Genomic DNA, 27,486 nt, shown 5'->3' with positions numbered 1-27,486 from the left:
TTCTGATGTTTTGACCAATGCAAATTGAGTATCAAAATTTTAAATGTGCTTTTCATTCTGCAAAACATATAAAGTCACAATGTATGAAACCATTGCCAAAATTTCATGATATTTATTTACTTATACTCACACATGCAACCTTGTTCAAATATAAAACGAAAACAAACTGACCAAATCATTGTATTTATTATATATGAAAAATAGTAATTAAATCATTTTCAGCATGTTCTATTTGAAATATTTTGATCTAACATATAATACATCAACACTGTAAGTGTTCATCATAAGAAAATACTTTTCAAATTAAAAAAAATATAAAAGCAAAATACTTATTAACGCTACCTACTAAAGCATGAAATTATTTAGCTTTATTCCAAAAAAGAAAAAGAAAAAACACAAATGTCGACATAGATATAATGTTTCTTAAACAAAAGTCTGCAAATATAAATATCTGCAAATTAAAATTTAAAACTGTAAGCTCCAAAGAGCATGCAATGCTAACTTACATTCATAAACTGCACTGGAATGTGTTCTCCCTAAATTCCCAGAAGGTATCATACATAGGCAGAGGAAGAGGTAACATGAAGTGAAAATCCTCATTCTTATAACACAGAGTACAGACCTCAATGTGTTCATTGTTTATGAGAACACTTTCAAAGTTGTCTGGTTTAAAAATCAAAGAAGTCAATTGTTTACAAAAATGAGGCAACCATTACCAATAAAGTGATTAGTTATATTTCAAAGTCTGGAACGTGATGGAACATTTTGGTCAGTTCTTTTTATAATTTAAAATGCATAAGATTCCTTGTATGTCCCATTTTCTCCTTACTTAAAATCAAGAATATCACCTAGCATAATGCAATGATACCCAATTTACAGGAAATATTCTTCACAGTTCCCATAATATAAAAAACAAATTAATGTATAATTTAAAACTTAAAAAAAAATTTGATAACAAAGATTATACATGACCCTGTGTTTAATTATTCTTAGGACATTATAAACATAAGAGATTGTTCTAATCTACAACAATAACATTGACAGCTTTTATGTCTACGTATGAAATGTAATTGATAAAATCACTTACAAAATATAAACAAGGCAAACACAAAAAAATATTTATTCTTGGAACAAATATATTGTGTGTATTCAATTAAATAATATATCATAAATACTAAAGTTGCACTTTATAAATGATATTTATGCATAAATTCTTTACAGATTAAATACAATATGAATAATACATTGGTTTAAATATATTCTGCTTCATGAGCACTAAACTACAATCAGTTCTTACAAATTATATCACAGTCGCATTAATCACAGAAATTTGATTCTATTATGTTAACAAATCAATCATATAATGGCTATCATATTATTATACAATGACACATTTTACAATACCTACATACTATTTCTTTACATTGACTTTTTAGCATTTATTTCTCATATAAGATAAACTTTCTGTACCTAGACTGTAGACACTTTCCTCACCAATTCATGTTTTTGTTTATCATGGATGTTAGAGAAACAGGAGAGAGACAACAACTTCATACACAATCAAAACAAAACTACATGTAGAGGTTTATCAGTAATTCACAATATTATACATTTCCTAGGGGATTTTGTATCTGAAAATGTCTCCATAGAAAAGCAATGAAACATTCTATAGTGATGACAAATTAATATACTATGTTATATAAACAATTAACTACATAAAAATAAACAATTAAATGCAGAAATCAGCAGGTTTTTGTCTATTAAGTACAAGACCTTATAAAAATAATAGTTGTACCTTTGGCACATTTAGAAGAGGCTTAGCAAGTCAAACATGTATTTAATGTTAACTGTTGTAAAGGTTTTTATTACAACAACACAACAATCTTTCATTTCATTCATTAAAATAAATATATTAAAGGGAGATAATCAGCCAAGGTGAAAAAAAAAGACTTCCCCTTCCCATACCACCAAAGAAATATTCTGATTGAATCAGAAAACAAACAGAAACGTGTTTACAAAATATACCCTGTATGAACCCTGTCAATAAACAAATATTTCTTTAAAAAAGAAAAAACTTTTAAATTATATTAGAAGGGATATGTTTTACCTCTGTGTTTAAAATAACATTAAAATAGTTTATCTTAAAATATAAGTTTAAGCATTAATATATAGACCAGTTATATCCTGGAATGATTATATATTGTAAAAAGTTTTGTTCAATGTTAAAGTAAAATCACTGTCTGCACTACACACATGTCTACAGTTAAATGTTTAAAACAAATGCCTATTCAAAATTATTGACTCATTTTTTCCGGAATCATCACATTTAAAGACACAAAAAGGATTTATTCCTGAAAGCTATTAAAAGTTAGCATTACTGCCTTAAAAACAATCTTTGGCATAGGAAAATTTCTCATAAACATATAAATGCATTATTTTAATTTCATTGATTTAGCCACCCAGTGTATCATATACATTAAAGTAATCCCTGAACTCTTTAGCGGCATTCTTCGTTTAATAATTATTTGATAAGTTCCACCTGATAAGATATATCTTAAAGGGCTTCATAATTAAACCACAGACTTTCCAAAATTGTTAAGGGGTAAATTATAATATGGTCTACATAATACTCATGTATGTAAATGTAAATTATAATATGGTCTACATAATACTCGTGTATGTAAATGTAAATTATAATATGGTCTACATAATACTCATGTATGTAAATTACTAATTATAAGTGCATGTTCAGTAATACATTCATTTAGTAATATCAGTTAGACATGTGAAGAAATCAGTTTTACATTTCTATAATAAATCCTCTCTAAATGATTTGCTGTTTGAGCCATACTCAATCAGGTGAAATTAATGAGGTAATAACCATGGAATGAGATTAATAGTCAACACTATACTGCAATAAACTTATATCCTAGCGCACTAAAGCATCTTCTCCTCAGTCCAGTCCTACCATGTTGAAAATAATGGTGGTCTTGGCATAGGTGGCAAGAAGTCTACATTGTGTTGAGACGCGAGTTGTTGAAGTCCATTGTTGAACTTGTTATGTGGAGTCATGAAAGGATTCGGTGGTGTTGAAGTTCTTTCATTCTGTTCATCTTCCTGCTGAAATTGAATAAAAACTTAACATTAGAAACATACATCAAATTCTAGACATAACTCAAATAATAAAATACCTTATATAATTTAAAAGAATTATAAGTAAAGAAATATTTTCTTTCTTTTTAGGGAACAGTTCTTTTAACAAACCTTGTTTTGTTTTGTTGAAGCTCTCAATATACTGTATTTACATGATAATGTTCAAAAAAAATTTGTAGAAAAAACAAGACCCAAGCAATTGTTGTATCAATATAGGTGTATTCTATAGTGATTAGTGTATTCTACAATTCAGAAACATCAATATTAGATTTTACTTTGAGAGATTTTTTTTTTTTTTATAGAAGAAAAGATAAATTGTCAAACTATGAAACATATCCCAAGTCAGGAGCCTGTAATTCATTGGTTGTCCACTTTTGCAGTGTGCCATATTTGTTTAATAATCAAAAAGGCCATTTGTTTTAATTTTTGAATCTGTTTCAGTTTATGTCTATAAAGAATCCAGGTATTGGATGTTTCTCATTGTTAAAGGCCAATATTTTGTCTCCTGGAGATGGTAGTCTCATTGGTAAATATATCACTTATGTTTTAACATTGTAACATCCTTCAGTGAAATGACAATCTCAAACATATAACTTTTTAACTGATGACATGGAACTTTGGTAGAACCAATAAATAAACAACTAGAAGTTTACCCTTTCATACAGCTTATAAACTAGAAGTTTCAATTTACCCGTTCATACAGCTTATAAAACTGTTAGTAAGAACACATGTAACTATAAAAACAAATTGGGGTATAGAAACTGCTTTAACCATCATCTATTTAAATAGTATGAAACACAATGATATTAAATTACAGATGCATTTTAACAGTTATATTGGTTGGTTAATGTATTTTAATATGTTAGACCTGCACACATTAGCATTGATTTATATGCTATAATTTGGCTGGAAAATCTGCACACAGTGTAATGTCAATGGTATCATCCCTATTTATTATTGGAACCTGAACGATTTTTAAGTCTTATATGCAGGCTTAAGCAAAAAAGTGAAATTACAATACAATGTAGCAGATAAACAAAGATAGAAATATGTACATCACAACAAGATACATGCAACTCTCTGAACTGCAATTTGAGGGACTTTGCTTATTTTTTAGTGAATACCAGTGGTTACTGAACATAAAAAGTATTCTGAAAATCAGAAATGTAATTATGTGTATCTCAACAAAAGAATAGTCAGCTGGTTTTTTTTTTATTACAAATGCATTATATGAATTTTGGTTAATTTTGGTATTTGTGTTAAGTAGATCTTATAACTTATCTCTATCAACGAGTGGCCATTATTTTGTAAATCTTATTGATCAGATAATTTTGATAACAAGTGTCACAATTTTTTACAAAATATTTCTTGAAATTCTTAGAGTCTAACCACAATTATTAGAATTACTGGAGAACTTTGGTATTGTTCATTCTGCCCTAGTTTTAGTGTTGAGTGATGTCTGCTATACTTGATATTACAGAATTACTGGAGAACTTTGGTATTGTTCATTCTGCCCTAGTTTTAGTGTTGAGTGATGTCTGCTATACTTGATATTACAGATGTACAAAGCTTTGTGAGAAATTCATGTCTGTCTTTATATTTGCTCAGTTAATGAAGACTTGATTTATCCTAAAAATCTTTAAACTCAGTTTTATCATTGTGAAAATGTCACTTCAAACTGTAAAAACCTTTCATAAAAAACACATGAATATCACCAAACGATGAAACATTAGTACAAAGGTCACATAATAAGAAATTTTAACACAACAAAAACTTAACACAAACAAAAAAGTTAACCAACCAAAATAGTTTTAAGTAATTGTTTGTATGAATAAAATTTAGGACTTTTTTTCAAGGATGTTCTTCTGAAAAATATATCTCTATAAACTTATTCATTATGTTGCCATAAAGAAACAACTTTTCTTCATTATTCTTAATCAAATACAGAAATTTTGGAAGACTCAGAAAGAATCTCAAAAATATGTTTTATCTATTTTTACACAGTTACAAATATATTTCATTTTATTTTAATGAATCATCAAAATCTGAAATAGAAAATAAACCATAAAAAAAAATTCTCATCAGGAAATCCCTGATGTTGTGTATATAAATAAATGAACAATGATCCAAAGGACCGTTATTTATACAGGTACACAAAATAAACCTTACTTAGGCCCATCTTCAGAATTAGCAAATAGCATTGGTCAAATGTTGGTAAGACATCATCTCAAAAGTCGACTTATAAATAAAGGTATTTCTCTATAAAAATAACTTACATAAAAATCTAGTTACTACTACATTTTCATTAGAATCTGTTAAATATTAGTATAAAGGAACATGTAAGTACATGTTGGTTTAACTTTGAAAAAAATTGCACCCATCCAATAAAACAAAGTTAAAAGACATTTTAATTCTGTGTTTTGTCTGTTATTAAGAATGACATTCCATATTCATCTTTAAATTCTGATACAATTTTACAATATGAAGATTGTAGTAGGAAATACCTATTCATGCGATTTAATTACTTTACAAATAATTCCACTTTTGAGATGATCCCTAATCTGTTATTAGGAAAAGAAAAAATCAATAAAAAGTGTTGAAGTGTTGCTGTGTAAAACACACCTAAATTATGAACTGAAGCGCACGAGAGAAGTCAATCGGTTGTCATAAGCTTGGGCAAACTCTTGTTGCAGAGGAGAATGAAAAGGCGATGGTTGTCCAATACGTATTGAGCCAGCCTAAAAATAGAGTTGTGTCAAAACTGATTAACATTTAAACATATAAAAATACCATGTGCATGGACATTAGTGAAAACAAACACATCGCTTGTACTACAATGAAAATGAGATTTACAGAAATAAAAAAAAAATGTAGTTAAATTTTAACTATGCATCAATAAGAAACCAATTTGTAATAATTACAAATATTTTCAAAATAATGTGGGAACATGACTTTTTTAAATAGTTGTATTCTTCAATAATTAAAATTTTAAAGTTCATTTCTTGAAATCTCAGTTTCATTTTAAATACAAGATTTAATAAACTCAAACAATAAATAATTAAAACAACAGAATTATAATGTATAAGCTCCACACATTATTTGAAAAATAAACATCTATATAAACCTCTATTCCAACACCAGAGTTATCTAGCAAACGCAAAATAAAATACTGATAATAAACATTTGGATTATTCTGTGAAACTAAGGAGCCAAGTATTATTTGTGTATTTATTGAATGCTTGCTGATCAAATAATTATCAAATTGAGTACAGACCAAAATAGTCCTAAATCATCCAAAAACACAATATTTCATGTTCAGTAATTCTACCTGAACTTCTCAAAAATATTTTCATAATTTTAAGGAAAGATCTCCATTTAGTCACATGAGTTTTTATGAGTTATCCCCCTTTGAATAGGTATCTAAAACTGACCAACACCGATTGGAATAAAGGATTACATACAACCAAACAGTGAAAACCTTTACATTTAATCAGTGTTCTGGTGTGGTAAGGAGATAATTCAGGAAGCTAGATTTCTGAAATATCCAAAATAAAAATAACACGTTACATTTAGAAGTTTTCAACATCTTGCTTTCTTATTTTGTTGTTGTTGATAAAATGAATGACTTTAAAATCACAGAATCTTTCAAAAAAGAATAGTTGACAAAGTTACTTTCTTGTGCATGTGCATGTGCCAAGTCAGGGTTTTTATTGTTTTCTGATAACTGATTGTATCCGAGTCTTTTTTTACTGTCACATCTTCATAAGACCTAAAAATTCATACTCTCAATGTACATTGAACGATATAACTATTATATGTTTTTTAAACAAAAAATTAATAGAACACTCAAACAATATTAAAAATCACTTCAAAATAACTGAATTGCTAGAATTTTCATTTCCATCAACATGTCTATATCTAGTGAATATAATTATCCAACAAATGTGCAGTATGCAACTTTTCATGTGTGCTACAGTCACCTATATAAATTATGTGCTGGGATTAATAGATATAAGATGAGACTATCTGACATCTTATTGAATTTCTGATAGGTGCAGAACAAAGGATATTTGGAAGGATTTTTTTAAATCTTACAAAAAAAAACCCACATAACATGAGAATGTATTGTGATGAATGTATAAAGGCAAAGTTGTAGGAGTTGATCAGTTTGAGCTGAGCGATACTCATTTCAAATCAATAAACATTTTGGCACTGGTCTTGACAAGTGAGCAACAACATTAGATGTGCATATAACAATAAGGAATGTGGTATTATTGCCAATGAGCAAGCTATCAACCAGAGTCTAAATGAAGTGGATGTAAGCTATGATTTTGCACTTTCCTGGGAGCCGTTTATGGTTGTCTAGAAAAGTTACATTATAGTAAATTTGATGTTTTTATGTTTCATATTTCATGGTGCCTATTAATGAAATTTGCAAATGATAAATGTATTATGCAAATAGAAATTACACAAAATAAATTTGTTATCAATCCACAAACACACAGACACACACACACAGTAGAAAATAATAATGTGCATCTTGAAGATAAGTGATTAAGAAAGGTTACAACAAATCAACCTTTTATGATTTTGAAGTTGATACAGATTATAAGTTGAAGTTTGTTGAGGGAACCTGATACATCCATATCCAGAGAAAGTCCAGTTACATTATCCATATATATTGTTAATTGATAGCAGGGGACAAAAATTAGCACTGATCAAGTGGTCTGAGACCAGTAGAATTTGCGTCGGACCAATGAGATTTGTCAGCTTCGGTAGTGGTCCGATGATTGATAATATTAGAAAATAACAATATATTTTGGTGGAGAATTCCAGAATTCTCAATTTGTTTCTTGGAACTTGCTCATGAACAATCAGAACAGTACACAACTATCTACGGGAATAAAGGAGAGGAAAGCACCCGAGGAATCAAAGGCAGGGAAAATCATTCAAACTTTAAGGACCAGTAGATTTGGAGCAAGACCAGTAGACTTTTCAGTCCACTGGTCCTGCTGGCCAGTACACAAAACAGCTTAAATTGGACCCCTGATTAATAGATGTTGAATTCAAACAAGGGAAACCAATGGTAATCGTGCAGTTGGGTAATAGTGGGTGGATACCAAAAGGTATTCACAGTTGTCTTTCATTAGATAAGTAAAATGAAACAATAATAAAATTCAGGACTTCTCATTTTAGCTTGTTGGCGAAACATTTTGACCAGAATGAACTCTTACTGTGCAGAAATCAATGGGTGTTGTTATCTTTATTAATGTTTTATTGATAGATATTGTTAAAAGCAATTAATTTCTATGCAAAATTTTGTATTTTTTTATTTTGATTTTTTAAAAATGATTTAAATAAAAGGGTTTTACTAGTATCCATAAGGACTGTTTTATGCTTTAAAAAAACAGCAAGAAGTGTACATGTTATCTTATTCTGAATCAAAAATTTGTTCCAACTGAATTTGTCAAGAATCAGCATTGAAATTTCTTTTTAAAGCTTAAAAACGTAAAAATAATGTCATGCAAAACAATTCTTCTCAGGTTAAATGAAGTGTTTTAGAATGCAGGAGGAATTATTTATATGTTGATTTTTTTTAACTGCTTGATGTATTAAATTGATTTGTTGTAATCTTTCCATGTTAAAGAATAAGTGCAAAAGAATGAAATGTCCATGCAACAGTTTAACTGATCATCAAATAATATAGTCAATTATAAATAGAAAGATAGTAAAAAGGATTAAAATTATGCTCAATTTACTAAAAAAGTTTTTGATCTCCTCTGTTGTCAGATTTTTTAAGAAAAATAAATCCAATAGTTTTGAGAATTATATTTTACAACAGATAGTTTGAGACTGATTTTTGGTAAAAATCAAAATTGATAAATGTTTTCAATCTTCTTGTTTCAAAATATTAATGAAATTGAATCTAGCGTTTATGACGATCATGAAAAAAGTATTTGCATTCAAACACTGGACTTATTATGCTTAGTATTTGACTTTCAGAATATCTAAAGAGCACTATAAAGAGCCTACTGAAGCACTAAATTAACTTTCATGCTAAAATTACCTCCCTTTAAAAACAAAATCTAATAAATAAGCCATTGTAAATGCATTTTAAGATAAAAACAAAATCCAAATGATGTGTTTCATGTTAGTTTAACATATATTGTTTTAATTTTCAGGTAACTATAATCATCTTGTAAATGTTTCAGCAGCATGCAAGACTTACACTTTTATTTGTAATAGTACCATTCCCTCGTATATTATGTGTAGGACTATATTTTCTAAGTGAAGCACTTCCCATTCTTTGTGCTGAAGCACCTGCATAGGGTGCACCTGAAATAAAATAACAAATATGGTAACAGTGTTTTTTTCTAATTTTATTCACCAAAGCCATTTGTTAATATTTTAAAAATTACAATTTAAAACAATACTTGTATAATGCTTTCTCACAAGGTAACTTTTAACAATAATGTGTTCAAAGTATACACAGATGCCCCACTCAATCATTTTCCATGTTCCATGGACCATGAAATTGGGTAAAAATCTAATTTGGCATTAAAATTAGAAAGATTATACGGAACACGTGTACTAAGTTTCAAGTTGATTGGACTTCAATTTCATCAAAAACTACCTTGACCAAAGACTTTAACCTGAAACTCCCACTTTCATTTTCTATGTTCAGTGGACTATGAAATTGGGGTAAAAAGTCTAATTTGGCTTTAAAATTAGAAAGATCATATCATAAGCAACAAGTGTACTAAGTTTCTAGTTAATTGGACTTAAGCTTCATCAAAAACTACCTTGACCAAAAACTTTAACCTGAAGCAGGACGAATGGACGCACGGACGAACGGACGGACAAACGGAGCCACAGACCAGAAAACATAATGCCTCTCTACTATCGTAGGTTGGGCATAAAAATGGCATACTATGCTTTCTCACAAGGTAATATATATGACATACTATGCTGACTCACAAGGTAATTTAAATGACATACTATGCTGGCTCACAAGGTAACTTAAATGACATATACTATGCTGGCTTTCAAGGTAACTTAAATGACATACTATGCTGGCTTGTAAGGTAACATAAATGACATACTATGCTGGCTTGCAAGGTAACTTAAATGACATACTATGCTGGCTTGCAGGATAACTTAAATGACATGCTATGCTGGCTTGCAAGGTAACTTAAATGACATACTATGCTGGCTTGCAAGGTAACTTAAATGACATACTATGCTGGCTTGCAAGGTTACTAAAATGACATACTATGCTGGTGCACAAGGTAATCTTAATGACATACTATGCTGGTTTGCAAGGTAACTTAAATGACAATCAGATCCTGCTAACATGTCTAACCCCGTCCCAATCTGTATGTATGTGACAGTCCCAATTCAGAAGCCTGTTATTCAGTGGTTGTCGTTTGTTGGTGTGTAACATATTTGTTTTTCATTCATTTCTATTAACATAATTGAGGCTGTTAGTTTACCTGTTTGAATTGCTTTACATTAGTCATTTCTTAGTCTTTTTATAACTGGCTATGTGGTATGGGCTATGCTCATTGTTGAAGGCCATACAGTGACCTATAGTTGTTAATTTCTCTGTCATTAATGGTCTATTGTGAAAAGGTTGTCTATTGGCAATCATACCACCTCTTTTTTTTATATCTGCTTGCTTAATTTTTTTTTTTTAGTTTTGAAGTTTGTGACCTAAACTGCTTAACATGGCTGTTTATTACCTTGAATAGGGTCAGGTCTAGTTGTTTGTGACCTAGACTGTCTGTTAACACAGCTGTACATTACCTGGAATAGGGTCAGGTCTAGTTGTTTGTGACCTAGACTGCCTGTTAACACAGCTGTTCATTACCTGGAATAGGGTCAGGGCTAGTTGTTTGTGACCTATACTGCCTGTTAACACAGCTGTACATTACCTTGAATAGGGTCAGGTCTAGTTGTTTGTGACCTAGACTGCCTGTTAACACAGCTGTACATTACCTGGAATAGGGTCAGGTCTAGTTGTTTGTAACCTAGACTGCCTGTTAACACAGCTGTTCATTACCTGGAATAGGGTCAGGTCTAGTTGTTTGTGACCTAGACTGCCTGTTAACACAGCTGTACATTACCTTGAATAGGGTCAGGTCTAGTTGTTTGTGACCTAGACTGCCTGTTAACACAGCTGTACATTACCTGGAATAGGGTCAGGTCTAGTTGTTTGTGACCTAGACTGCCTGTTAACACAGCTGTTCATTACCTGGAATAGGGCCATGTGTAGTTGTTTGTGACCTAGACTGCCTGTTAACACAGCTGTACATTACCTGGAATAGGGTCAGGTCTAGTTGTTTGTGACCTAGACTGTCTGTTAACACAGCTGTACATTACCTTAAATAGGGTCAGGTCTAGTTGTTTGTGACCTAGACTGCCTGTTAACACAGCTGTACATTACCTGGAATAGGGTCAGGTCTAGTTGTTTGTGACCTAGACTGTCTGTTAACACAGCTGTACATTACCTGGAATAGGGTCAGGTCTAGTTGTTTGTGACTTAGACTGTCTGTTAACACTGCTGTACATTACATGGAATAGGGTCAGGTCTAGTTGTTTGTAACCTAGACTGCCTGTTAACACAGCTGTTCATTACCTGGAATAGGGTCAGGTCAGGTCTAGTTGTTTGTGACCTAGACTGCCTGTTAACACAGCTGTACATTACCTTGAATAGGGTCAGGTCTAGTTGTTTGTGACCTAGACTGTCTGTTAACACAGCTGTGCATTACCTGGAATAGGGTCAGGTCTAGTTGTTTGTAACCTAGACTGTCTGTTAACACTGCTGTACATTACCTGGAATAGGGTCAGGTCTAGTTGTTTGTGACCTAGACTGCCTGTTAACACAGCTGTACATTACCTTGAATAGGGTCAGGTCTAGTTGTTTGTGACCTAGACTGCCTGTTAACACAGCTGTACATTACCTGGAATAGGTTCAGGTCTAGTTGTTTGTGACCTAGACTGCCTGTTAACACAGCTGTACATTACCTGGAATAGGGTCAGGTCTAGTTGTTTGTGACTTAGACTGTCTGTTAACACAGCTGTACATTACCTGGAATAGGGTCAGGTCTAGTTGTTTGTGACCTAGACTGCCTGTTAACACAGCTGTACATTACCTGGAATAGGGTCAGGTCTAGTTGTTTGTGACCTAGACTGCCTGTTAACACAGCTGTACATTACCTGGAATAGGGTCAAGTCTAGTTGTTTGTGACCTAGACTGCCTGTTAACACAGCTGTACATTACCTTGAATAGGGCCATGTGTAGTTGTTTGTGACCTAGACTGCCTGTTAACACAGCTGTACATTACCTGGAATAGGGTCAGGTCTAGTTGTTTGTGACTTAGACTGTCTGTTAACACAGCTGTACATTACCTGGAATAGGGTCAGGTCTAGTTGTTTGTGACCTAGACTGCCTGTTAACACAGCTGTACATTACCTGGAATAGGGTCAGGTCTAGTTGTTTGTGACCTAGACTGTCTGTTAACACAGCTGTACATTACCTGGAATAGGGTCAGGTCTAGTTGTTTGTAACCTATACTGCCTGTTAACACAGCTGTACATTACCTGGAATAGGGTCAGGTCTAGTTGTTTGTGACCTAGACTGTCTGTTAACACTGCTGTACATTACCTGGAATAGGGTCAGGTCTAGTTGTTTGTGACCTAGACTGTCTGTTAACACTGCTGTACATTACATGGAATAGGGCCATGTGTAGTTGTTTGTGACCTAGACTGCCTGTTAACACAACTGTACATTACCTGGAATAGGGCCATGTGTAGTTGTTTGTGACCTAGACTGCCTGTTAACACAGCTGTACATTACCTGAAATAGGGCCATGTGTAGTTGTTTGTGACCTAGACTGCCTGTTAACACAGCTGTTCATTACCTGGTATAGGGTCAGGTCTAGTTGTTTGTGACCTAGACTGCCTGTTAACACAGCTGTGCATTACCTGGAATAGGGCCATGTGTAGTTGTTTGTGACCTAGACTGTCTGTTAACACAACTGTACATTACCTGGAATAGGGTCAGGTCTAGTTGTTTGTGACTTAGACTGTCTGTTAACACTGCTGTACATTACCTGGAATAGGGTCAGGTCTAGTTGTTTGTGACCTAGACTGTCTGTTAACACAGCTGTACATTACCTGGAATAGGGTCAGGTCTAGTTGTTTGTGACCTAGACTGTCTGTTAACACTGCTGTACATTACCTGGAATAGGGCCATGTGTAGTTGTTTGTGACCTAGACTGCCTGTTAACACAACTGTACATTACCTGGAATAGGGCCATGTGTAGTTGTTTGTGACCTAGACTGTCTGTTAACACAACTGTTCATTACCTGGAATAGGGTCAGGTCTAGTTGTTTGTGACCTAGACTGTCTGTTAACACTGCTGTACATTACCTGGAATAGGGTCAGGTCTAGTTGTTTGTGACCTAGACTGTCTGTTAACACAGCTGTACATTACCTGGAATAGGGTCAGGTCTAGTTGTTTGTGACCTAGACTGCCTGTTAACACAGCTGTACATTACCTGGAATAGGGTCAAGTCTAGTTGTTTGTGACCTAGACTGTCTGTTAACACAGCTGTACATTACCTGGAATAGGGTCAGGTCTAGTTGTTTGTGACCTAGACTGCCTGTTAACACAGCTGTACATTACCTGGAATAGGGTCAGGTCTAGTTGTTTGTGACCTAGACTGCCTGTTAACACAGCTGTGCATTACCTAGAATAGGGTCAGGTCTAGTTGTTTGTGACCTAGACTGCCTGTTAACACAGCTGTGCATTACCTGGAATAGGGCCATGTGTAGTTGTTTGTGACCTAGACTGTCTGTTAACACTGCTGTACATTACCTGGAATAGGGTCAGGTCTAGTTGTTTGTGACCTAGACTGCCTGTTAACACAGCTGTACATTACCTGGTATAGGGTCAGGTCTAGTTGTTTGTGACCTAGACTGTCTGTTAACACTGCTGTACATTACCTGGAATAGGGTCAGGTCTAGTTGTTTGTGACCTAGACTGTCTGTTAACACAGCTGTACATTACCTGGTATAGGGTCAGGTCTAGTTGTTTGTGACCTAGACTGTCTGTTAACACAGCTGTACATTACCTGGAATAGGGTCAGGTCTAGTTGTTTGTGACCTAGACTGTCTGTTAACACTGCTGTACATTACCTGGAATAGGGTCAGGTCTAGTTGTTTGTGACCTAGACTGCCTGTTAACACAGCTGTACATTACCTGGAATAGGGTCAGGTCTAGTTGTTTGTGACCTAGACTGCCTGTTAACACTGCTGTACATTACCTGGAATAGGGTCAGGTCTAGTTGTTTGTGACCTAGACTGCCTGTTAACACAGCTGTACATTACCTGGTATAGGGTCAAGTCTAGTTGTTTGTGACCTAGACTGCCTGTTAACACAGCTGTACATTACCTTGAATAGGGCCATGTGTAGTTGTTTGTGACCTAGACTGTCTGTTAACACAGCTGTGCATTACCTGGAATAGGGCCATGTGTAGTTGTTTGTGACCTAGACTGTCTGTTAACACTGCTGTACATTACCTGGAATAGGGTCAGGTCTAGTTGTTTGTGACCTAGACTGCCTGTTAACACAGCTGTACATTACCTGGAATAGGGTCAAGTCTAGTTGTTTGTGACTTAGACTGTCTGTTTACACTGCTGTACATTACCTGGAATAGGGTCAGGTCTAGTTGTTTGTAACCTATACTGCCTGTTAACACAGCTGTACATTACCTGGAATAGGGTCAGGTCTAGTTGTTTGTGACCTAGACTGTCTGTTAACACTGCTGTACATTACCTGGAATAGGGTCAGGTCTAGTTGTTTGTAACCTATACTGCCTGTTAACACAGCTGTACATTACCTGGAATAGGGTCAGGTCTAGTTGTTTGTGACCTAGACTGCCTGTTAACACAGCTGTACATTACCTGGAATAGGGTCAGGTCTAGTTGTTTGTGACCTAGACTGTCTGTTTACACTGCTATTGTCATTTCCATATGTAAGGGGACGTGGTTGACTTGTGTGAGGATGGACCTCCTTTATAGGATTACCTCCATGTGGATGTTTCTGTGGTGACAGGGTTGGTGGTTGCTGTTTCTGCCTATAAAATACATTTGTAAGTCAAGGCTTCACTATAGGAAATTCAGAGGAAGAAAAGAAAATTTGATATCAAAATAAAACTTTGACATATGAAGAACTGAGATAAAAGGATTCACACTCAGGTGACCTTTATACTGAGTTTGAATGACACAAAATCAGATGACCTTTGTACCAAGTTTGACTGTATACAAAATCAGTTGACCTTTATACTAAGTTTGAATGACACAAAATCAGATGATCTTTGTATCAAGTTTGAATGTACACAAAATCAGATGACCTTTGTATCAAGTTTGAATGTACATAAAATAAGATGACCTTTGTATCAAGTTTAAATGTACATACATTAGATGACCTTTGTATCCAGTTTGACTGTACACTAAATCAGATGACCTTTGTATAAAGTTTGACTGTATACAAAATCAGGTGACCTTTGTACCAAGTTTGACTACACAATATCAGATACTGTAAATTCAGAAATTATTGCGTGCATTTATTATCGCGATTTTGTTATTTTTGACTTAAATGCGATTTTGATTTTTACAATTTTGAGAAAAATCCTATTTAATTCATACAAAATATTTTAATGCTAGTTTAAATTATTGCGTTTACAACTCTGTCACATTTTTATGAACAATAAAAACCTTGCATTAATTTCTGAATTTACAGTAACCTTTGTACAGAGTTTGACTGTACACAAACCCAGGTGACCTTTGTACCAATTTTGACTGTACACAAAATCAGATGACCTTGTGTAAAGTTTGACTGTACACAATATCAGATGACCTTGTGTAAAGTTTGACTGTAAACAATATCAGATGACCTTTGTACCAAGTTTGACTGTACATAAACTCAGGTGACCTTTGTACCAAGTTTGAATGTATACAAGATCAGATGACCTTTGTAACAAGTTTGACTGTATACAAAATCAGATGACCTTTTTACCAAGTTTGAATGTACAAAAAATCAAGTGACCTTTATACAAAGTTTGACTGTACACATAATCATGTGACCTTTGTACCAAGCTTGACTGTACACAAAATCAGATGACCTTTGTATAAAGTTTGACTGTACACAAAATCAGATGACCTTTGTACAAAGTTTGATTGTACACAAAATCAGATGACCTTTGTACCAATTTTGACTGTACACAAAATCAAATGACCTTTGTATCAAGTTTGACTGTACACAAAAAATAACTAAATTGAAAACTCAAAGAAATATTTTGTAATTTTATACCTCCTTAGATAAACTGCCTCTGGTTTTTGTTCATTGATGTTAACTGTCATTTCTGTCAAACCTTCATCATCAATTTGGTTAACTTGATCAAATTCATCATTAATATCTACAAAATATTGGTGTACATTAGTCTTAAATTTATAAACATTAGAAACCTATCTTCCACCTAGCATTATAAGTTAAACTTAAAATCTGTTTTGATTATTATAAATGTACATATTCACAGAAGTTATCAAATCTGATTAAACACAAACCTCAATCTACTCTTACTTCTCTTAATGTTAATTTTAATGCATACAAATAAGATGATGTCTTTTTTTTAATTCAATTTTATAGTGTAGTTTGGTTGCAATTATCTCCCTTTGACTGTACTTACCAAGAATTTGATCTGCTTCTGATGGAGCTTTAGAATCTTCAAATGCATTCTTAGTAAATCTGTGTGCTGCAGTAGTCCATGCTATAGCCTGTGTAAAAAGCAAATCTTATTATCTCAGATTACATTCATTTATTAAAATAAGACAGCAATCAACATTAATACCATTGACTAACCGACCGTGTCAGGACTGTGTAGCCAGTCAAGGTCGTTAATAACTTCCATCATCATTTACCATTGGTTAGGGAAGCAAGGTTTAATAATATCAGACTTTTTTTAGGGGTTATTTGTATCAGCTCTTTGCGATAAATTGTCTGACAAGATGTCATTCTCTATGTATATCATATTATCTTAATTCTCCTCTTGCATAATACCTTTTACAATACACCAAACAAGTACAAAATATACAGTTATTAGGATTCCATATAAAACAAAGAACTGTCACAGTATACTGTTGATTTAAATCAGCCAAAACAGACTGTAATTGTGTTTAATTGTATTCACAAAACAAACTGATATAGAACTGGCACCAACCTCATTTAAAAATTCTTTTCTGTTGCTTAAAAAACATCTCTGTCATTGCTAATATTTAAGTATATTCAAGCAAGCAAAGGTGAAAGACCTTAAATTTAGCTTTATAGAATATAAAATTTGTAAGGGTTCCGCGGAACCCAGTGTCTCGCCTACTTTTGCTGTCCAAAGCGCAGGCTCAACAAAAATGAGGAAAAAAATAAATAAAAATATTCCTCTTGATACAATCTTTTGTTTGTAAGAAGCTACTTTCCAAGTTTGGTAAAAATCCAGCATAGTTTATGAATCTAACAAATGCTTTAAAAACTTTAACTGCAGACTTTACATGTATGTAATGTTAACTGGAAGAAAAATCTAAGTCCATTTAAAAGTCAAATATGGAAAAAGTGGATTTTTTTTTCTTTCAAAATAAACTTATGGATACTATCTTATGATCATACATAAGATTCATAAGAAAGTTATTTAAGAAATAATTGATGGCAGCTATACTTTATTGTATTTTTAACATGGGTAGGCATTATATTTGTGATTATTTTTGCCAGAGCGATAGCGAGGGCTAAAATAACACGAATATAATGCCTACCCATGTTAAAAATACAATAAAGTATAGCTGCCATCAATTATTTCGATTCTGATTAGGACATTTACGGTAATTTCTATGTTTGCTGTGTATAAGGTTACAGTATGTGTGTAGGCTCTTCTATCAACCTCCCTGTTGATTTTTATTCAACTAGTTCAAACCAGTTTAATTTTGCAAAGTTGTAATAATTTTAAAATTCTAAATTAAAACAGAAATTAACAAATTTATTAACTAAAACAATGTTTGAGTCACAAAATAACAGAAACGTTATAAATCAACGTCTTTTCCTTTGAGGTCAACAGTTCAGCTGACACGCACATTTCAGGCCGCGTTTTTCAGTCAGTTGAACTTGTCAATGGCGGTGGACGTACTGGAGAATCGGGTAAGTCTTTACTAACTAAATTTATAGTAAATGTTCCCCTGGTTATTGTAGCGTTTGTGAAAATACTCATGTCGGACAGAGGATTCCTGGATATTGTACTGACATGATTTGAGACTTGGCAGGAGGGGCCCTTTGACACAGATTCATTACTGTTACTTGCGGTAGCTACACCCTGTAGAGTTGATGAGAGGGCACGCCTTTGTGCATCTGACGGTCCAGCAACATAACTTTCTAACGATTTAATGTTTCTATGACCCGTAACTGACATGATAGTTAAATCATCGACCCCGGCGCGTTTCAGCCCAGTACCAACGGTAGCTTTTATACAATGGTTGGTGTATCTGTAGGAAAGGCCTGCTTCATTTGAAATCCTTGGCATCATTTGACTCAATTTGTTTTTTCCCATGGCTTGATTAGCATACCAGCAATTTGGTTTTGGATAAAGCAATGGCTGTTGAAACAGCGCATTACATTTAGGACTCAATTTAGATACATAAAAATCAAAACTTGCCACTGGACAGTTTTCATCTCCTGATTTTTCATACATACGCACCTCTTGACGGTTTTCATGGGAATCAACGCCATGGTGAGTTTTATTTGCCTCATTGTATGTCATTTTATAATATGTATGGTCCCTGTCATCCTTGAACTTACCAAAAGATGACTTTGTCAAACTATTTAACCCTTCCTGGCCTCGTCTTCCAAAATTCAACATTAAGTCCCAGAATACTTTGTTTTGTAGTGTTGCTGGGGAATCTGTGTTGAAAACCCCACTTGAATATAAACGCTGTATGTCTCCTTCAGCTACAGGTTTTTTGTGTACCGTAACATCTTTGCCGGCTCTCTTTAGGGTTTTTATCATTCCCGTTATTACATGATTTGATGTCATGAAGGCATTATCTTTCATTAAATTAACATTACGGTTGTATGGTGGAGATGTGAGATGACGGGATATTGCTGCACGTATTCCAACTAATGCTGATTTAGAGTAATCTGTTCCTTTTTTTGTTTGCAGGCTTGGATAGAAAAAGCATAATCTCTCATTTAATATGGAGCTTTCAAGTTCCTCAAACTTGTCACTGTATTGGTTTTCTGTCAACCATCCTGAAATTCAAATTATATTTTATCAAGTTTAAATAATATTCACCTTTATAATAAATGCAAATTTAGAAGTATATATGTCCAAATAAGATGTTTTAAGGCTTTTTTTTATTTTATTGGTTGAATGATTTAAATTTTGTAAATAGTCTTGTTGCGACTCACAGTTCATCATACATGTACATGTACATCACACGAAATGCATACATTTTTTGCTGATAAATTTTGTTTTTCTAATGATGATTAAATTCAAACTGAGTGACAATCTTGTTGCATTTGTAAATGGATTGGAAACCTTGGTGGTATATTGGTAATTACGCCTATTTTTTTTATAGGAGAATGGGGTTCGATTCCCTGCTAGGGTCAATCCATTTTATCATAAATATGAAACAATTTTGTCATTTCAGTACGACAGTAATAATCATAACCTATTTAGGCTATAATTTATTTTATATTTTATCGTTAGATCATATGTTTCAATGAAATTATTATATATTTATATGCCTTTGCAACAGGAAAAGTGAGGACACAATGTAGTCATAATAGCAGGAAAAATCATAATAATAATTACATGTATATGCAATGATAGTTAATTGTTGTGATGTGAGTCAGTTTATTTACCTCTGAAAAGGCGCACTCCCCAATCAGTTTGTTGCTTAGTTGTCTCTTCTACTCTGGCCTGAGCCAACATATCTATGTGCTCTCTGCTTGGCATTTCTTTGAACCTTGGTTTCTTTAGGGGTGGTTCCGGGTCTAAAGCTAGTTCTGGTTCTAAAGCTTGTTCTGGTTGTTCTGAAGCTTGTTCTGGTTCTAACCTTGGTTGTGGTTCTTCTACAGGTTCAGAAACTAATTCAGCAAAATTGGAAAGCTCATCATCTGATTGCGAGCTCTCTTGCTCGAACTGGTATATTGTGGCATCAGTTAGTCTGGCAAACATTGACGAAACTGATGCATCACATATCTCATGTCTGAATACACGTTTTGTTTGACCTGATGAAATATTTTATTATGTATTGTACAACAGATTGTTTCTGATTGAAATGGTTAATTATTATGTAGTCTTGTCCTTTGTGTTCTACCTTGAGTCCAATTTTTAACGGGATTGTCCTCGCATACTCCATTTTGTTTTGTAAACAAGCAGACGATGAAACGTGTTTTTCAGAGGGAGGGGTTTTGAAGTTGGAACAGCCAACATGGACGTTGCGGTATCTAGGTCAAATAGTTCAATTATGAATTGTAACACATTGTTGTCATTGTGAAAGTATTAGTAACACAATGTGTATCATTTTAGAGTTTGAAAGTGTTTTAAGTTAATGGAATACATTAAATGCATACCAATTTTGATAAAATTCATTTTTCTGCCGTAGTCAATATACGCATGTGCAAACTAATTTTATTGGATAATAAAGTATGGTTTCTTTACAAAGCTAAAGAAGCACGTCATATTAGAATAAAATTTTAAAAACTTTAAACCACAGAGTGAATGTAATGTTTCCCCTCAGAAAAACTAAGTCCATTTACAAGTAAAATATGGAAAAAATGGAATTTTATTTTTACAAAATTTACTTCTGGGTACTATCTTATGATCATAAACAAGCTTCTGTCAAAGTTTGGTAGAAATCCAGTATAGTTAAAGAAAGTTATCAAAATTTTAAAAACTTTAACCACAGAGTGAATGTAATGTTTCCCCCCCGAAAAACTAAGTCCATTTACAAGTAAAATATGGGAAAAATGGAATTTTATTTTTACAAAATTTACTTCTGGATACTATCTTATGATCATAAACAAGCTTCTGGCCAAGTTTGGTAGAAATACATTATAGTTTAAGAAAGTTATTAAAATTTCAAAAACTTTAACCACAGAGTGAATATTTGTGGACGCCGCTGACGACGGAATGTAGGATCGCTTAGTCTCGCTTTTTCGACTAAAGTCGAAGGCTCGACAAAAACCATAAAAAAATACATAAAATGGCTTAAAAGTTACATACATAACAATGCTTAAAATGTGAACTAACTACTGACCTGTCCATTAGGTTAACATTGAACTAACTACTGACCTGTCCATAAGGTTTACATTGAACTAACTACTGACCTGTCCATTAGGTTTACATTGAACTAACTACTGACCTGTCCATTAGGTTTACATTGAACTAACTACTGACCTGTCCATTAGGTTTACATTGAACTAACTACTGACCTGTCCATTAGGTTTACATTGAACTAACTACTGACCTGTCCATTAGGTTTACATAAGATTGTTGTACATTCTGGTCCTGTACCCCATTTCTCTTGCTCTTTCCAAACATAATCTGTTGGGGGCTGATGCAGCATAGGGTCATTATTTCCAGACCACACTGTGATTGTGTTGTTTCCAGTGAATTTCGTCCTAGGAGGGAATCGGTAAACTGCAACGGGATGACCTCCAACATTCTGTTGTATCATGTACCCTCCAAACTCTACTTCCTTTAAGATTAAAAAAACCCATGTTAATAAGAATTAATTGTTATTCTAGAATATTCAAATCGGTATTGTTTTAACAATATTATACACAAGATTAAACAATACAGGCATTTATTCATAAATTTTTAAACATTCTAGCTAGAAAAATATCGATACCGATAAGTCAGTGTTCTAGCTAGGATTTTTAAAGGGCAGAGGGCACCAGTTTAATGGTAATGGGCACTTCAGAGCATTATCTTATGAAAAATTGAAATAATGGAATAAATGTATTTTTGTAAACTATCACAAATACATTTTATTGTGATAAAATATTTTTTCATGTTCTGCTAGAACATGAACTTTATCTCTGCCAGTCAAAAGAATTATACAATCAATTTTCTATAAATTTCTTTCTACAAAATTGAAAATTATTACTCAGTCAATCAGGTGCCAGGGCCAGTTAATAAGCTAAGATCTGAGCTATAATTGGGCTTCTTTTGAAATAAACCAGTCGTTTTTAAAAAATGTACATTACAGTCAGCCATTTTTAAAAACCAAAGTGTTTACTATGCCATTTTTCAAACCTAAGTGATTACTGGCCGAGTAAATAGTCTGATTTTAAATATAATGAAACATGTATACATTCATATCAAATACAAGAATTTAGAGAACAAAGTAAATATTGAATGTTTTCACCTACAAATAACCAACCAATCATTCCTAACTTGTATGACATCTCTGTGATCAACTTGGAACAATTTGTACTTTGGATAAAATATTTTAAATCAGAATTATACTTACAATATATGTATATTATAAATTAGAGTAAATTATCAATGTTTTATAGAGCCCATTTACAAAAGTAATAAAAAAATATACGTATGTTTTTCTCTTGGTAATCTAGAGGGTAGATGTGAATTACCATTTCTCTGTTTGTATTGTATGGATGATTTACATACATGACATATGGTAGTACATTTGTAAGTGATATAAATTGGAAGACACAAACAAACCTTTTGTAATACCTTTCTTGTTAATATAGATTTAATACTAAGACCCTACTAATATATCATTCATGTTCAACTTGTAGTAACAAAAAAAGTTAATGTTTGGCTTTTCATAAAAAGCTTTCAATATTTTTTAATATAAATTATTCATATAAAGCTCTTTAATAGACACTTATTATCGAGTTATAGGGTCTTGAATCCAGATTAGATAAAGGCAAATTAACTAATTTGTAATACGAAATATTCATAAGCACAAGACTGAAATAATTTTGAAAAGAAAAAATTGTTTTGGAAATATGTAGAAATGCATAGCATATGCAATATCAATTGTCACTTTTTTTTTTATGAATTGCATTGAACTTTCAAATTATCAAATTAACAAAAAGTACTCAAATTACATTATACTGGTATACAATATTTAACATGTCTAAAATGGGTTTAGAATTTTATATTTAGTTAATGTTTGCATTTTCCTTTAATCAAAATGGATTTTGATACTAGAAAAACAGATCATGACGTTGCTATATTTTCTTAAAAGTCAGCAAATACCTCAAAAATAAATGATCAACAGACTAAATTGAACCCGTGTGAAAATTATCCATTTAACAAAACCGATTCTCCAGATTGTCAAAACATAAGTGTGCATATACTATAGAATGTATATCGTGTCATCAACACCCACCAAGTCTTTGTACAAATTTAAATTGACAAACAATATCTTACCTTGCCGCCTTCGTTGACAAGTCGAACATATTTTCCTTCTTGGTTGACATCAAGAATTTTTACATCCCCAACAGCACTAGCAAGAGAATTATTCATTATTAATCTTATGAAGATAAACACAAAATCAGTTTCTATTAAATATAATTCCTCAAATATCAAAACAATAGTTTGACAATACAGAGATTGAATCAGTATTTTAATGTATTGTATTTTTCCGACCCATGGCCCACACCACGGTTACTATGTAAACTTCACCCTATTGATTACAATGTCAAAGGCATATATTCAAACTGATCTGAAATTTAATTCATTAAACCCTTTATAATAATCCAGTAAAATTCTACAGGTTTTTATCAGTTTTTCCTTTTATTTGTCTTAACTAGTTAAAACCCATTCTACAACTAATACTGTGGCAATAAAATTCACCTTGCTTAAAGATTTAAATTTTATTTAATTCAAATCAATCAAATATCAAATAGGATTTTAAAAGTTGTAATATATTATCAAATTGAATTTGGCCATACTGATTGAACAATGTACTTATGGATCTTACATATTTAATCACTTAGTACAAAGGATTATCAAATTTATTTCAATGTGTTATTACATTCTGTATACATGAAATGGCTTTTCTAATTATTTTCCATGTTGTTTGTTTCTAGTGTACAATGGCAAATATTTAATATCTCAGCAAGTTCAGGAAGAAAATCAATTTCTTCAAAAACAGGATTAGTTAAGGATCTGACAAGACTGAGTTTTAGTTAATAAATGATTGACTATTTCATTGTCACAACTTCTACTTTCAGAAAAATTTGTAAGGGTTCCGCGGAACCCAGTGTCTCGCCTACTTTTGCTGTAAATCACAGGCTCAACAAAAATTAGAAAAAAAATCAATAAAAATATTCCTCTTGATACTATCTTTTGATTGTAAGAAGCTTCTGTCCAAGTATGGTAAAAATCTAGGATAGTTAATGAATCTAATAAATGTTTTGAAAACTTTAACTGCAGACTGTATGAAGTATTAACTGGAAGAAAATCTAAGTCCATTTAAAAGTAAAATACAGAAAAAATGGAATTATCTTTTTACAAAATTTACTTCTGGATACTATCTTATGATCATAAATAAGCTTCTGTCCAAGTTTGGTACAAACCAAGGATAGTTTAAGAAAGTTATTAAAATTCTAAAAACTTTAACCACAGAGTGAATGTAATGTTTCCCCACAGAAAAACTAAGTCCATTTAAAAGTAAATAAAGAAAAAATGGATTTTTTTTTTTACAAAATTTACTTCTGGATGCTATCTTGTGATCATAAACAAGCTTCTGTCCAAGTTTTGTACAAACCAAGGATAGTTTAAGAAAGTTATTAAAATTCTAAAAACTTTAACCACAGAGTGAATGTAATGTTTCCCCGCAGAAAAAAACTAAGTCCATTTATAAGTAAAATACGGAAAAAATAGAATTTTATTTTTACAAAATTTACTTTGGATACTATCTTATGATCATAAACAAGCTTCTGTCCAAGTTTGGTACAAACCAAGGATAGTTTAAGAAAGTTATAAAAATTCTAAAAACTTTAACCACAAAGTGAATGAAATGTTTCCCCACAGAAAAAACTAAGTCCATTTATAAGTAAAATACGGGAAAAATGGAATTTTATTTATACAAAATTTACTTCTGGATACTATCTTATGATCATAAACAAGCTTCTGTCCAAGTTTGGTAGAAATCCAGTATAGTTTAGGAAAGTTATTAAAATTTCAAAAACTTTAACCACAGAGTGAATATTTGTGGACGCCGCCGCCGACGACACCGACGAAGACGGAAAGTAGGATCGCTTATTCTCGCTTTTTCGACTAAAGTCGAAGGCTCGACAAAAAATGTTATTGTTGTACTTCATGTATATTTTACACCAAAAAAAACAAGAAAATCTCATTTGCCTCAACTTTAAATAAAATGCATTTGTTTTATTACTTTCTAAAATATCATTTCTTTTCTTCATACATATGAAAATCATAAAAAAAGACAATAAAATAAGAAACCAGTCTAAAGCTTCTTCTATATGCAATATATATTTACAAGGTAAACACTGTAATAAAGTATTGCCCCCACCCCCCCTCTCAATTGTTTACTGTAAGCTTTTTTTTTTTTTTTACTCATATTAGATTCTGAAGTAGGAAATCTTAAATTAAATAATTGTCTTTGTAGTAGAGATAAAAAAAAATCCCATGAATAATTTAAGGTATGTGTAAATCCTTAATTAAACAAAAAGTAACTCCAATGATAGAATTGTTTAATCACTTATAAGTTAAATATGTATGGATCAATAATCAAACATAAATATTTCTAATCAATCAGGTAATAACAAGTTAATTAGGTAGGTAGAACAAAGTTTTACTGTATTGATTACCTTTAAATCTCAAAAACTTCTGACAAAAATATAGGTATGTAAAACCATTAAATAATTTAAAGAAAAGACAACTTTTAGGAGTTCACTTTAACCTCCATGTTTGAAACTAGTACACATTTTTGTCTATGGGCCAGATGAAGTCTGCCTCAGATTGCATGATTTTCTCACTGTGTTGAAGACCCATTAGTTGCCTTAGACTGTTTTTTTACTCTTTGACACATTCCCCATTACCATTCTCTATCTAATTTACAAATTTAAAAATAAGGTTTAAAAGCTTAAAAACTAAGGGAAAAAAAGGGGGGGGAGGGGCAATTAGAATAACCATAATCATTGACATAAACACTGCAATTTTTAATAAATTCTTTATCTCCATCAATTCTTAACCATTGCTTCATTTTTTTTTATCATGTTCATTGATTGATTGATAAGTGTTTAATGCCACTTAAAACACTATTGGCTTTTTCTGTGTGATTATTTTTTATCTTTGTAGGAATCAGGAGTGATCAGCCTTTAGAAGGCAAACTGACAATACTTATTAATTAAGATTGAAGTCAATGCAGTAGTTGGACTACTAAGTGGGTAAGGGCATCATGTTCATATTTTCATAGCCAAAATCTTAAGATTTCTGAACAAGTTCAATTTCAAAAACAGTATTTGGAAAATTTGAAATAATTTCTAATAAATAAAAATAAAAAAAACCTTGTGCAGTTTAGAAATTGTTCATCAGCATTGTTAAATGAAGACTGATTAAATTATTATCATATTATTGATAAACAATGTACATGTATTTCTTTTGTTAGATTTTTGTCTTTGATGTAAAGAATGTATTCATCTAGCAATGGGGTAATATTCATGATATATTTGATTACAAGCAGGTTTAAAAGGGTGGTGCAATCTTTTCATACTTTTTCTGTCCTAAATTATACATGCAGATAACAAAATACTGATAATAACTAAACAACAGTAAACAATTGTACTAAAAACATGCAGGCATGTCAGGCATACAATACATAAATAAACAGGAGGGTCTACTGAAGTGTTTTACTTCTATGATTCATTCATTCACTTTCTAACATTGGGGGTGTTTAATGACCTTGACTACCCAACATAACCATTAATAGTGCCTTCAAATTTAAAGCTACTGTAAAAAAAAATGTCCAGTTATTCCAGTGGAGGCCGCACAGATAAAAAATGCCATGAGGTTAAATACATCCCCAATATTCAAAGGGAGATAATAGATGATAAGACTTCAATCAAATGCTTTGGAATTGTGCAAGGACTCTATTACTAAAAATAGGAAAGGGTTTAAGCAAATACAAGGGGGATAATTTAAAGTTGCTGGAGACATTTGCAAATTATTCAAAAGAGATATGTATATTCAGAAATATTTCTATAAAGTTGACAACATTTGAAG

General features: G+C 32.3%; 2 protein-coding genes across 11 annotated transcripts in view; both read right to left on the bottom strand.

The window, feature by feature from the left end:
- Nucleotides 1-167: 167 nt before the first annotated feature.
- Nucleotides 168-27,486, bottom strand: part of LOC134683324 (lamin-B2-like) — a 60,898-nt gene continuing 33,579 nt past the window's right edge. For 6 of the 10 annotated variants that reach the window (XM_063542550.1, XM_063542551.1, XM_063542547.1 and 3 more), the window contains 7 exons: nt 23,665-23,740; nt 21,728-21,958; nt 16,909-16,996; nt 16,533-16,638; nt 15,125-15,297; nt 9,383-9,489; nt 168-3,120 (listed from right to left, as the gene is read on the bottom strand). In XM_063542550.1, the coding sequence (XP_063398620.1) occupies nt 2,965-3,120; nt 9,383-9,489; nt 15,125-15,297; nt 16,533-16,638; nt 16,909-16,996; nt 21,728-21,958; nt 23,665-23,740 (937 nt within the window). In that variant the 3' untranslated portion in view covers nt 168-2,964. Of the gene's footprint in view, nt 3,121-5,775; nt 5,892-6,637; nt 6,689-9,382; nt 9,490-15,124; nt 15,298-16,532; nt 16,639-16,908; nt 16,997-21,727; nt 21,959-23,664; nt 23,741-27,486 lie in introns of all 10 variants that reach the window. The other 4 variants (XM_063542555.1, XM_063542553.1, XM_063542552.1 and 1 more) reach the window with 4 other exon arrangements.
- On the bottom strand, nt 18,053-21,570 carry LOC134683327 (uncharacterized). Its single transcript, XM_063542560.1, has 2 exons — nt 20,118-21,570; nt 18,053-19,502 (listed from the first exon to the last, which is right to left on the bottom strand). The coding sequence occupies exons 1-2, from the start codon at nt 20,431-20,433 to the stop codon at nt 18,352-18,354; spliced, it is 1,467 nt and encodes a 488-aa protein (XP_063398630.1). The 5' UTR covers nt 20,434-21,570; the 3' UTR covers nt 18,053-18,351.

Source organism: Mytilus trossulus, chromosome 9, assembly GCF_036588685.1.
Source record: "Mytilus trossulus isolate FHL-02 chromosome 9, PNRI_Mtr1.1.1.hap1, whole genome shotgun sequence".
Taxonomy (NCBI): Eukaryota; Metazoa; Mollusca; class Bivalvia; order Mytilida; family Mytilidae; genus Mytilus; species Mytilus trossulus.
The sequence above is the reverse complement of the archived record's forward strand: the minus strand, read 5'-3'. Positions and strand labels throughout refer to the sequence as shown.

What these genes read in the sequence shown, in the direction of transcription:
- LOC134683327 (XM_063542560.1), bottom strand. Translation starts at nt 20,433, where the DNA reads ATGTTTGCCAGACTAACTGATGCCACAATATACCAGTTCGAGCAAGAG. An exon ending in GGGAGTGCGCCTTTTCAGAG is followed by an intron (nt 19,503 to 20,117) that starts GTAAATAAACTG and finishes TTTGAATTTCAG; the next exon opens with GATGGTTGACAGAAAACCAA.